At 43.7% G+C, this 13,232-nt stretch overlaps 1 protein-coding gene across 4 annotated transcripts in view; it reads left to right on the top strand.

The window, feature by feature from the left end:
• LOC137379835 (small integral membrane protein 29-like) overlaps positions 1 to 13,232 on the top strand; it is a 113,341-nt gene that overhangs the window by 90,788 nt on the left and 9,321 nt on the right. For all 4 annotated transcript variants that reach the window (XM_068051221.1, XM_068051218.1, XM_068051219.1 and 1 more), the window contains one exon: positions 10,364 to 10,469. In XM_068051221.1, coding sequence (XP_067907322.1) covers positions 10,364 to 10,469 — 106 coding nt within the window. The remainder of the gene's footprint in view (positions 1 to 10,363; positions 10,470 to 13,232) is intronic.

The raw sequence follows: 13,232 nt of genomic DNA, 5'->3' as shown, positions 1-13,232 counted from the left end.
CCCCTCTGAACTTTCTATGTTCAGCCTGGTTCTCACTTGTATTATAAATCTGACATCTGTCATACGACCCTTTTTTCTGTTTCATTTTACTCTATCTCTTTCATCATCTGGCTTTGGTTGCCCTACCTTTCCCCCTCATGGGAATGTACCTCAACTGTATGAGAACCATCTCCTCTTTAAAGGCAGCCCATTGTTCAATTACAGGTTGAGGAACATAGGAGCAGGAGTAGGCCATTCAGCTCATCGAGCCTGCCCCACCATTCAATAAGATCATGGCTGATCTTCCACTTCAATGCCTTTTTCCCACACTATCCTTGTATCCCCTTTAAAATCTGTCAATCTCTGCTTTAAACATACTCAATGACTGAGCTTCCACAGCCCTTTGGGGTAGAGAATTCCAAAGATTCACAACACTCTGAGTAAAGAAATTTCTCCTCATCTCTGTCCTAAGTGGCTTCCCCCTTATTTTGAAATTCTCTAGCCAGGGGAAACATCTTAGCTGCATCTACCTTGTCTGTCCTGTCATGACCACGTGAGAAAGATGTCTAGGGGTCCCTCTCAGCCTTCACCTGGTCTTACTGTAACAGGGTTTAATTTTAAACACACCATGTTTTTAGCTCCCCCTTGGTGAATCCTTGTTCACCGCTTTCCAATTATAAGGCAAAGAAACCAGCACAAGCAGGCTTTCTTAGCTTTAAAGAAGAAAAGTTGAACATTATTAAACTTAAACTTTAATTCGGTTAACGCCTACGGGTACACAACGTGCCCACGCTAGCATGCATATGTGATACACACATGCAAATAGAGACAGAAAAGAGCAGAAGAAAAATAAAGTGGAAAAGTTTGATGCAATATCTGAAGAGTCTTTGTTGCGGTTCTTCGGGCTCACTGTAGAGTCTTTGATTGTAGGTAGACCTTGCTTTTCATTGGGTCCCAGTATTATTCTTAAACCTTGTTCGCTGTAGGAGACTTTTCTCTCTTGAGGTTCATGTGTCTTCAGTGGATTCAGAGGCTTGTGAGAAAGAGATGGGAGGAGACAGAAGAGATCTTCTCAGTCCAGGAGCAAACAGATACTCTCAATTCAAACTGTTTGTACAATTCAGAAAAACCCAGGTTGCCAAGCAGGTAGTCATGTGACTAACTGGTCTGACCACGTCTTGGATTGTATTACCTTAGCAATCTCTGGAATGCTCCTCTTACGCATAATACTTGATGATCAAGGTCCATTATGGCTTGAATGTGTCAGGGAATGGTCCTTTGTCCTTCCAATGCAAATGTCTTTTTCAGTCACGGCTGATCTGTTTAACAAGTCCTTTCTTCGCTCCAGTAACAGTTTAAAATCACTGTTCATGACAAAATTAGTGTGCCTCATTCTTGGATGGTGGGGGCCTAGCATGACAATCCCTTTAAGTATTTTGTAGGTTTCAATGAGATCACTCTTCAAAACTCTAGAGAATACAGGCTCAGTTTTCCCAATCTGTCTTCATAGGACAGTCCCGCCATCCTGGGAATAAGTCTGGTGAACCTTTGTTGCACTCCCTCTCTGGCAATAATATCCTTCCTACGTTAAGGGGACCAAAACTGCACACAGTACTCCAGGTGCAGTCTAACCAAGGTTCTATACAATTGAAGCAAGACTTCACTACTCCTGTACTCAAATCCTCTTGTGATAAAGGCTAACATACCATTAGCCTTCTTAATTGCTTGCCTGCCAAACTTTGATAAGATCTGTTCTCAGCCCACTGAAATTGGCTCTCCTCCAATTAAGTACTTTTACTCTATATTTCTCATTGTCCTTTTCCATAGCTAATCTGAACCTTATGATATCATGATCACCGTTTCCTAAATGTTCCTCTGCTGATACTTGATCCACTTGACCCACCTCATTCCCCAGAACCAGATCCAGCAATGTTAGAAAACAGAGATTCAAACTGCTTCAGCACTACTTCTATCCCCAGTCTAATAAACTTGTTATAATCACTTATTTTTCTTTCTTATACCTAAATTACCATCATCACCAGCTGACTCTTGTTGGAGCTCCTGTGACTGCCCATCACACCTCTTAAGGCAGGGACCCTGGTGTTGTGTTTTGGACTATGTGTACTTGCTCCTTCATTGATTTGTTCTGTACTGCAGCTCCATCACAGATTGCAGGTTGGGGATGTCATTAACTAATTCAAGGATTAGCTCATCCACTTTTTTGATGCTGTTTCCTCCATAAAAGGCCCCATTACCCAACTATAGGTGCTCATCTTCCTGAAGCTGCTGTTACCTCCTCAAGGCCAAGTCACTTAATTGCCGCCTAGCACTCAGAATTGACCAGTCATAGGTAGCACCACCAAATATCAGTACAGTAACAGGTTTTAACACCTGACCTTTAGCTAAATATTAATGTGAAAAATGATTTGCTAAATATTTCTACTGCATTGCGGGGAAAAGAATGAGGAACAGCCCTTTTAATTCCAGCATTTGTCATTCCCTGCTCCCATGTCATTTATTAATATTGAAAAGTGACATAGGCAAAACATTAAACTAAATATAGAGTTGTACTGATATTGCTCTTTTCATGACACCTTTTGAGGGTCACAGTTCCATACTGCTGCCATCTGGCATATACTTTCTTCAAGTATAGGAAAAATGTGCAGGATTTGGCCAGAGACTTTGCTCAGGAAACCTAAATATATTTTTAGCTAATACAGGAAGATCGCATGTTATTATGTAACTGCATTGCAATTACACTAGCACTTTATTTTCTGGCCTGCTTTGTTTGATGTAAATATTCACTGATATTCACTATATTTGATACAATGCATATTCAAATCATTATTCTATTTTCCTTTGTGAAAATGTAATATCTGCAAATAAACACACTTGTTTCATTTTTAAAAGGTTCTGTATGCTTCCCAGAAAGCTTTAAGAACTTGTATTTATATAGCACCTTTAACATAGAAGAATATCCCACGGCATTTCATAGAGGCATAAGAAAAACAGACACCAAAGTAAAGAACAAAAGGTTAGGAGGGGGTTACCAAAATCTTGGACAAAGAGTTGGATTTTAAAGAGGGTTTTAAAGGTGGAGAGGGAGATGGTAAAGCAGAGCTGTTGATTTGGGGAATTCCAGATTGTAGAAATTGGGCATCTGAAAGCACAGCCACCAATATTGGGGTGACCAGAGGGTTGCATAAGAGGCTGGAGTGAGACAAACAGAGTTTGGGGAAGTATGTTAAGCCTGGAAGCAGAGGTAGGGAAGGATTTAAGCTCAAAGATGAAGCATTGACAGGATTGGCAGTCAACGTAGATCAGATGGGTAAGCTGGACTTTGTATGAGATAGGATATAGCCAGCAGAACTTTGAATCGGCTGAAATTTACTGAGGGTGGAGGACAGGAGCTTGGTCCCTAGAACATTGAAGTAATTGGCCGGAATTTAATGGTTCCTCCGCCACATGAGCAAGCTGGTTGTTGGGGGGGCGGGGGGGTGGGTGCCATTCCCGATGCATTCCCGTCCCTGCTGCAATTTTACGCGGGGCGGCGGTGAGAAACAGCCCACCCCTGCCCCAGGCCAATCAAGGCCCTTAAGTGCCCAATTAACTGCCACTTAAGGGCTTCCTCCTAAAGGCCTGCTCAGGTCGGGAAAAAGCCCGACCGATCCTCAGCGGACCCGGCCCGAGTCCCTCCAATTTCACCTCGAGCCCGACCCAACCATCCCTTTACTTACCTTCCAACTGGGAAGCTCCACGAAGCTGCAGCGCATGCGTGATGATGTCATAGTGACATCACTCGCTTACTGCGCAGACTCAGCTTTGTCCCAGACTCCCGGCTCAGCTAAGTTTTTTTTTTTTTTTGTTTTTAATGCTTACCGGCAGAGCACGTACCGTGTGTGTCCGGCACAACCCGACCCGAGCCCGGAAACCGGACCCGGGAGAGGGGCCCAAATTGACCCAAACCCGACACATGTCGTCAGGTTCAGGTCGGATAGCAGGCCTTTACTTCCTCCCGCCGCCACTGGTATTTTACCAAAGGCCCCCAGAATGCCGCTAGGTAAAACCTGGTGGCCTTCTTGCAGGGTGGGGAGTGGGGGACCCTCATGATCGGGCACCCTGTGCCCCATGGAGGGACTGCCCCCAAATTTAAGGAGGGGTAATGTACTCTGACCACAGTACAGAATGTCATTTGTGATCTTAGTTAAGGCATTGTCAGTGCTGTGAGAAGAGTGGGATCCAGACATGGAGTTGCATCAAGTATGGGCATACATCTGGTTGGTGACAACACAGTCAAGGACTTTGATGAGGGAGGGGGATCAGAGATGGGTGGTTCTAGTAAGGAGAGAGGAAAAGAGGTAGGATTTTTAGAGAGGTTATGACGATAGTTTTGAAAGGGAGGACGACGTGTCTGAGGAAGTTAAACTATTTAGCTAGTATGGGAGCAAGGAAAAGAAGTTGAGCAGTCAGCAGTTCAATGAGAATGCGGTTAAAGACCAGGGGGTCAGTCTTGTAGATGAAATGAGCTTGGAGAGAACATGGGAGGAGTTGAGAAACTGAAGAGAGATGGGAAATATCAGCTGAAGTAGGACGATGAATTGGGAGAGATTTAGCTTGGTGAGGAAGGGAAGCAGAGATGTAAGGGGTTGAGTAGAGACAGCTTCCACACATATCCTGCTAATACCAACTCTTAACTCTCCACACCTTTCCTTCACTGCTTCTGTGCTGGCAGACTGCTTATCTGACATGCAGTCTTGGTTGACCCTTAATTCTGAACCCAGGCCAGAAACACCTTCCCACTACCCAGTCACTATCTTAGGCTGAACCAGACTATTCGACCCCTAGTTTCCAACCCCATATCCTCAAAGACCATCATCACAAAGACCATATATTTCCCTCTTAATGATAAAGAAATTCTTAAGTTCCTTGCACTTGTTAAAGACAGTGGAGGGGGTAGAGGAAGCATTGATAAGGTGGAAAAGGATCCAGGGTTATCTGGTCCCTCTAGAATAATGTACTGTTTCAGTAAAGGAGAATGAGGCCTTGTGAAAGTTGATGTGATCAAGTCAGATGTACTGATGGATGGCTAAGTATTTCAGGTACACTCAAGTTTGTGTCCCTTGGATTCAAGGGAGCAGAGATGGAGGTCAGTATCAGGCAGTACAACCTGCCAGGGACCAGGTCATCATAAATGGATGCAAAGCATTGGTTGAGCAAATCAGCTATTAAGGAGTCATGGCAAATGGAGGGAGTAAGGGTAGGCATTTTGGAGTTCTTAAAAATGAGAATATAGGATAAGAAATTGAATCAGGCATAGACCAAATGACCCATCGAGCCTGCTCCACCATTCAATAGTATAATGGCTGAGCTTCTACATCAGCTCTAATTTCCTGCCATATCACCGTAATTCCTTGATTCCCTAGTGTCCAAACATCTGTCAATATCAATCTTGAATATATTCATCGATTGAGCATCCACCGCTCTCTGGGGTAGAGAATTCCAAAGATTCACAAACCTCCGAGTGAAAGAATATTTCCTCATCTCAGTGCTAAAAGGCCGACACCTTAACCTGAGACTGTATCCCATAGTTCTAGACTATCCAGTCAGGAGAAACAGCCTCTCAATATCTACCTTTCAATGAGATAGTATATTTTTGAAGTACCTTTATTGTTATGCAAACAAATCTAGCAGTCAATTTGCCCAAAGTATAGTTTCACAAACAGCAATGAAGCTAGCGACCAGTTAATTCTCTTTCATGTAAAGCTGGCTGAAGGAGTATTGTTGGTCAGGATATTGTGAGAATTCCTTGCTCCTCATGAAGTGGTACCATGAGATCTTCTACATGCAAGCAGAGAGGGCTTCCATTTAATCTCTCATCTAACGGACAGCACGTTTGATGGCACAATATTGCCTCAATAATGTGGAGTGCCAGCCTAGGTTATGTACTGAAGTGGAGTTTCAACTTCTGTTCCTCAGAATCAGGAAAGAGTGGTACTAACTAAGCCAAATAAATTGAATCGTAAAGACTAGCTATGATTCCTGGTCTGTGCTGAGTCAGGCAACCTCAACTGGCAGCAGTTGGAGTGCTACAGTTGGTCTTGGCTTCACTGGAATAAGTAGGAAAAACATCAGCCAAAGTTTCTGCTTCTCCACTGACTCCTGCTGGATAATCAACTTGTGTGGATGCTCAGTAAAGGCAGGATCTTTGTAGGCTATGATGTCCCAACAACTAAATTAACCCACTGATATCCATTATCTTTTCACATGCATGAAGATATTTAACTTGTCGTGTTTATGAATAATGTCCCAGTATAAATTAGTGACTTCAGATGAGGAGGAAGAAGCAAAGGGAGAAAATTGGAAGGAACAAATGAAAGAATGTATTCTTTTTATTTGTTTATGGGATGTGGGCATCGCAGGCTAGGCCAGCAGTTATTGCCCATCCCTAATTGCCCTTGAGAAGGTGGTGGTGAGCTGCCTTCTTGAACCACTGCAGTCCTTGTGATTACGGGGATATGGCAGGAAATTGGAGCTGATGTAGAAGCACAGCCATTATACTATTGAATGGTGGAGCTGGCTCGATAGGTCATATGGTCTATACCTGATTCAATTTCTTATACTATATTATTTTTAGGAACTCCAAAATGCCTACCCTTACACACTCCATTTGCCATGACCCAGAGTGCAGTTAAGAAGGGAATTCCAGGATTTTGAGCCAGCGACAGTATACTACCAAGTCAGGATGATGTGTGACTTGGAGGAGAACTTGGTGGTGTTCTCATGCATCTGCTGCCCTTGTTCTTCTAGGTGGTAGTGGTCGCAGGTTTGGAAGGTGCTGTCGAAGATGCCTTGGTGAGTTGCTGCAGTGCATTTTGTAGATGGTACACACTGCTGCGACTGTGCATCAGTGGTGGAGGGAGTGAATGTTGAAGATGGTGGATGGGGTGCCAATCAAGCAGGCTGCTTTGTCCTGGGTGGTGTTGAGCTGCTTGAGTGTTGTTGGAGCTGCACCCATCCAGGCAAGTAGAGAATATTCCATCACACTCCTGATTTGTGCCTTGTAGATGGTGGACAGGCATTGGGCAGTCAGGAGGTGAGTTACTCACTGCAGAATTCCCAGCCTCTGACGTGACTTGCACTTATGTGACTGATCCAGTTCCGTTTCTGTGCAATGGTGACCCCCAGGATGCTGTTAGTGGGAGATTCAGCGATGGTTATGCCATTGAACGTCAAGGGGAGATGATTAGTTTCTCTCTTGTTTAGAGATGGTCATTGCCTGGCACTTATGTGACATGAATGTTACTTACCACTTAACAGCCCAAGCCTGGATGTTGACCAGGTCTTGCTGCATATGGACACAGACTGTTGCAGTATCTGAGGAGTCGCGAATGGTGCTGACCATTGTGCAAGCATCAGCAAATATTCCCACTTCTGACCTTAGGATGGAGGGAAGGTCATTGATGAAGCAGCTGAAGATGGTTGGGCCTAGGACACTACCCTGAGGAACTCCTGTAGTGATGTCCTGGGACTGAGATGATTGACCTCCAACAACCACAACCGTCTTCCTTTGTGCTAGGTATGACTCAAACCAGCGGAGAGTTTCCCCCTGATTTCCATTGACTCCAGTTTTGCTAGGGCTTGTTGAGGCCATACTCGGTCAAATGCTGTTTTGATATCCATGCAGTCACCTCACCTCTGGAGTTCAGCTCTTTTGTCCATGTTTAGACCAAGTCTGTAATTAGGTCAGGAGCTGTGTGGCCCTGGTGGAACCCAAACTGAGCATCAGTGAGCAGGTTATCGCTGAGCAAGTGCCGCTTAATAGCACTGTCAATGACCCCTTCCATCACTCTGGGTATGAATAGTGCCGTGAAGTTATATAAAACTTCGGAAGATTTTAAAATAAAATACAAAGGAGTTTGGTACCTAAGGTTAATAGGCTAAGGCCAGAATTTCACTCGGAGGCAGTGGCCTTGCCCACCAGCTGGAAAACCAGTGGCCATCCCTGCCACCACCTGCCCTGGAAGCCACGACCGCATTTTGCGTAGCTCAGGAAATTAATTGCCTACGGTCATAGCTTTCATCCCTCTGAAGCAGGATGTCCCGCCTCCAAGAACTGCCAGCCAATCAGAGGGCTGGCAGCCTTTCAGTCCTAGCAGCACCACAGGAAGCGGTGACCATTGCTGGGACTGCAGCAGGCCCCGGAGCCAGTCAGCGATGGAGTCAGAGAAAAAGGTAAGTGGGGTCGGGTCTCGCCGGGGCCAATCAGCCAGGCCCCGGCAAGGTGGGTGGGGTTGATTGAGAGGGCATGGGGACGATGTTCCAGTGGGTGCAGCCCATGCTGCGGGGTGAGGGCCCTCCATGAGGCACAGGGTGCCCAATCAGAAGTGCCCCCCTCCCCAGCCTGCAAAGAGGCTGCCAGGTGGTGAAGTGCCCATCTGCTGCTGGTAAAGTACCAGCAGAAAGAGGCCCTTAAGTGAAGGGGGTAGGCGATAGGCACAGCACAACCGTCATCCCAACCGATTTTACGCCCTCCCACACCCGCAACCACCTAGTCTACTCCTGGGGTGGGGTGAGGTGGGGGCATAGAATTACAGCCTAAGTCTTTGAACCTTCAGCTAGGAGTCTTAAATGATTGTATTTAGGTTTTCCCACATGGTTTTGTCTAATAATTTTGATGGTATTAATTCACTTTCTGTCCTACACAAGTGCAGTTCTTAGGCGAAAGAGTGGCATTGAGGTGTAAATTGGATGGAGAGGAAAATGGGGAAGAACATAGAAATTTTATGTAAAAGGAAGTACAGACCCAAAGATGTTGTTGTGAGTGCATGCATTTTGTATTCTTAGACCCCAAATATTCTTTGTTCTTGCACGAAAGGAGTTGAACTTATTTTGAACTGCATTCAGGATCTGGAAGGACAGCAGATTTATCCCAATAAGTCTGTTGGTAATAATATTCTCCCCATACTTTTCACAAGCATCAGAGTAAGTGAGAATAAAATGTGAATGAGGAGCTTTTGTATAAGCCTTTCTAAATTATCGCTAATGTTTCAAAACTAATGTGTCCATTTTTGTATTGCCTGAATCATGCTAAAATGATGAAAAACAAAATTGTGTATTTGGTATACTACAAAAATTTCTCCCTTATACTGTAAATGACTAATACACAAGCTAATTACATCATGCTTAGTGGGAGTGTAATTACATATTAGGTATGCCTAGGGAATGATATAGCTCTGAAAGGTGCACCTCTATACACTGTAATGGGCACATAGAGCAATTGATTTATTAGAAGACTACATTGTAATGAACCTTTTTGTATATGGAAATCAGTTCTAATCACATCATTTTCTACATTTTTATTCCCAGTAGAATATTGAATATATTGCACTGTGCAGTCCCAATACAGTAACAGAGGACTGCTACTCCTCTGGCATTGCTTGTTCTTACTGTGAAATGAGATGACTGCACACAATAATATGAGGTCAGCTCACCTTAAATTTTAGAACTGGAAGTGCAAAAAAATCACAGAGCAGGATTTTAAGAGAGGTCATCTCTGCTTCTCTGTCAATGCAGTACTTCAAGTGAAGTGGAGGGAGAAATAGCAGCAATAGGATAATGTGATCCTACTCCAAAGCATTAAATATAGAGGGATGGCAAGATAAATACCCATATGTCCCCTCAATGCTGGAAAATTACTTGGGCAAAGTTAACAGATGTAGTGTCCCCAATAGAAAGAACAAACTTGTATTTATATAGTGTCTTACCACATCCTCAGGATGTCATAAAGTATTTTACAGCCAGTGGATTATTTGTAAAGTGCAGTCACCATTGCTATGTAAGCAAATCTGGTGGCTAATTAGTGCACAAACAACAAATGAATGAATGACCAGATAATCTGTTTTTGGTGGTACTGATATGAGAATGTGAACCGATTGAGCCAACTGACCCTGTTAGCTCTCCCTCTACCTTCAAAGGCCATGAACAAATTATTTCAAAGTCTGCAGAGAACAATTAGACTGATTAGTGTGTATTTTCTTCAACAAAGATACCTATGTTTGGATCTGAATAAAATGTCTCACTAAATAACTGCTTTACAGCTAATAAAATAGGTTTTACATAAAACTATTGGAGAATGCAAAGGTTAAAAGCTATTGCTTACCTATCATTTGAATGCATGCAGGAACTAAGTGTTTTGACAAGGTGTGTCCTAAGATGAAGGTAACATGAAAGAATAATGATCCAAGGTTCAGTAGTCTTGCTCAAGAGAGAGTGCCTTAACTGAGAGGGTATAATAATGATAGGCTATATATTTATTGAATATTTTCTTCTGTAAGTTTTTTTTGTTTCAGTAATTGTGTTAAAAGGCCTTTACTTTGTTTCAAAGGTTAGAAAAGCTACGCAACAAACTTGTGCCGATTTACTCGTATGATCCCAGTGAGGATCGTAATGATGTGGAAGAGTCATCTTTAGATCCTAATGGAGAAGTAAAAGTAAGTAAAATTTGTTGGCAATGTATATTTGACATGTAAAATTTATTACCAAACTGAGGATGGCCAAAACTGTTAGACCCTAAAAAAAAGATTGAAATAAACCTCTTCTAAAAGGCCGGTGAGTAAAGGCATCGCCTAATACGGGATAAAAGTTTCCAATTTCTGATATTAGCTGACCTCAGCCAGGGCAGCAATTATGATGTTAGAATTGGACACATTTCCCCTGTGAACCAAGAAAGGGAAAAGTCAGCCAGGGTTCTTTGCTATTGATAGCTGTCCAGCAGTTCCTGGTGAAAAGTGTGCATGTATGTACTTTGGACTAGGATAGATTGGGCTTGGCTTTGATCTCCTCCAAGATTGCACAGCCTGTCAACACTTGCTGTTTTGGCTCCCACATTAGGAATAGCTTAATATAACATGATACCAAAGGGCAGTTAGTGCATATGGAATAACCCTTGGAAGAGTTGGCATCTTTAGGAGAGAGGAAAAGAAAAGAACTGGCAAAAAAAAGTATCAGTAAGCACATCCCATTTTACTGTAGTTTTGTTCTTTACAGCTTTCTCAAATAATACTTCTTGAAGATTTTAACATTCTATTACTTAGGATCAAACAATATTGCACACAGAAAGAGGCCATTTGTTTCATTAAGTCTGTACTGATAATTTTCTCCATGAGCCACCAAATCAACTCCTATACGTCTGCTCAATCCCAATCTCCTTTGTTGTGATTATTAGCTATGAGGAGAGGTTGGATAAACTCGGATTGTTTTCACTGGAACGATGGAGGTGGAGGGGCGACATGATAGAGGTTTACAAAGTTACGAGTGGCATGGACAGAGTGGATAGTCAGAAGCTTTTTCCCAGGGTGTAAGACTCAGTTACTAGGGGACATAGGTTTAAGGTGTGAGAGGCAAAGTTTAGAGGTGATGTGCATGGCAAGTTCTTTACACAGAGGGTCGTGAGTGACTGGAACTTGCTGCCGGGGGAGGTGGTGGAAGCAGGTACGATAGCGACGTTTAAGAAGCATCTTGACAAATACATGAATAGGATGGGAATAGAGGAATACGGTCCCCGGAAGTGCAGAAGGTTTTAGTTTAGACCAGCATCAAGATTGATGCAGGCTTGGGGAGCCGAATGGCCTGTTCCTGTGCTGTACTGTTCTTTGTTCTTTGATTTTGCACCTTTGCAAAACAGTCTTAAAATTCTAATACAGCAGTAAAATACTGCGGATGCCTGAAATCTGAAATCAAAACAGAAACTGCAGGAAATACTCAGCAGGTCTGGCAGCATCTGTGGAGAGAGAAACAGAGTTATCATTTCAGGCTGATAATCTTTCATCAGAACTGGAAAAAAGTTAGAAATGTGATGGGTTTTAAGCAAATGAAAGGGGAAGGGTGGAAAAAGAACAAAAGGGATAGGTTAGAAGACAGGAGAGGTTAAATGACAAATGAGTTGATGGTGCAGGGCCAAAGGGAATGGTAATGGGCCATGTGTTAGACATGCGACAGACAGGACTATGCAATCCCACAACCAACAGATCAGATCTAAGCTCTGTAGTCCTGCCACATCTGGTTGTGAATAGTGGTGGATAATTAAACAACTAACGGGAGGAGGCTCCACAAATATCCCCATCCTCAACAATGGGTGAGTCCAGCACATCAGTGCAAAAGACAAGGCTGAAGCATTTGCATCCATCTTCAGCCAGAACAGCCGAGTGAATGATCCATCTTGGCCTCTTCCTGAGATCCCCCCAGCATCACAGATGCCAATCTTCAGCCAATCCCATTCACTTCATGTGATATCAGGAAATGGCTGAAGGCACCAGATACTGGGTCCTGATAACGTTCCGGCAATGGTAGTGAAGACTTGTGCTCCAGAACTAGCCGCACACCTAGCCAAGCTGTTCCAGTACAGCTACAACACTGGCATCTACCTGGCAATGTGGAAAATTGTCCAGAAATGTCCCTGTGCATACAAAGCAGGACTAATCCAACCTGGCCAATTACTGCCCTATCAGTCTACTCTCGATCATCAGCAAAGTGATGGAAAGGGTCATTCACAGTGCTGTCAAGCAACACTTGCTGAGCAATAGCTTGCTCACTGACGCTCAGCTTGGGTTCTGCCAGGGCCACTCAGCTCCTGACGTCATTATAGTCTTTGTCCAAACGTGGACAGAGGAGCTGAACTCCAGAGGTGAGGTTAGAGTGACTGCCCTTGGCAGCAAGGCAGCATTTGACCGAGTATGGCATCAAGGAGCCCTCGTAAAACTGGAGTCATTGGGAATCGGGAAAAAATTCTCCGCTGGTTGGAGTCATACCTAGCACAAAGGAAAATGGTTATTGGAGGTCAATCATCTCAGTCCCAGGACATCACTGCAGGAGTTTCTCAGGGTAGTGTCCTAGGCCCAACTATCTTCAGCTGCTTCATCAATGACCTTCCCTCCATCATAAGGTCAGAAGTGGGGATGTTCACTGATGATTGCATAATGTTCAGCACCATTTGCGACTCTTCAGATACTGAAGTAGCTCGTGTCCATATGCAGCAAGACCTGGACAACATTCAGGCTTGGGCTGACAAGTGGCAAGTAACATTTGTACCACACAAGTGCCAGGCAATGACCATCTCAAACAAGAGAAAATTTAACTATCTCCCCTTGATGTTCAATGGCATTACCATCACTGAATCCCCCACTATCAACATCCTGGGGGTTACCATTGACCAGAAACTGAACTGGACCAGCCACATAAATACTGTGGCTACGAGA

This window comes from Heterodontus francisci, chromosome 18, assembly GCF_036365525.1.
Source record: "Heterodontus francisci isolate sHetFra1 chromosome 18, sHetFra1.hap1, whole genome shotgun sequence".
Lineage (NCBI taxonomy): Eukaryota > Metazoa > Chordata > Chondrichthyes > Heterodontiformes > Heterodontidae > Heterodontus > Heterodontus francisci.
This window is presented reverse-complemented; position numbering and strand designations above follow the sequence as displayed.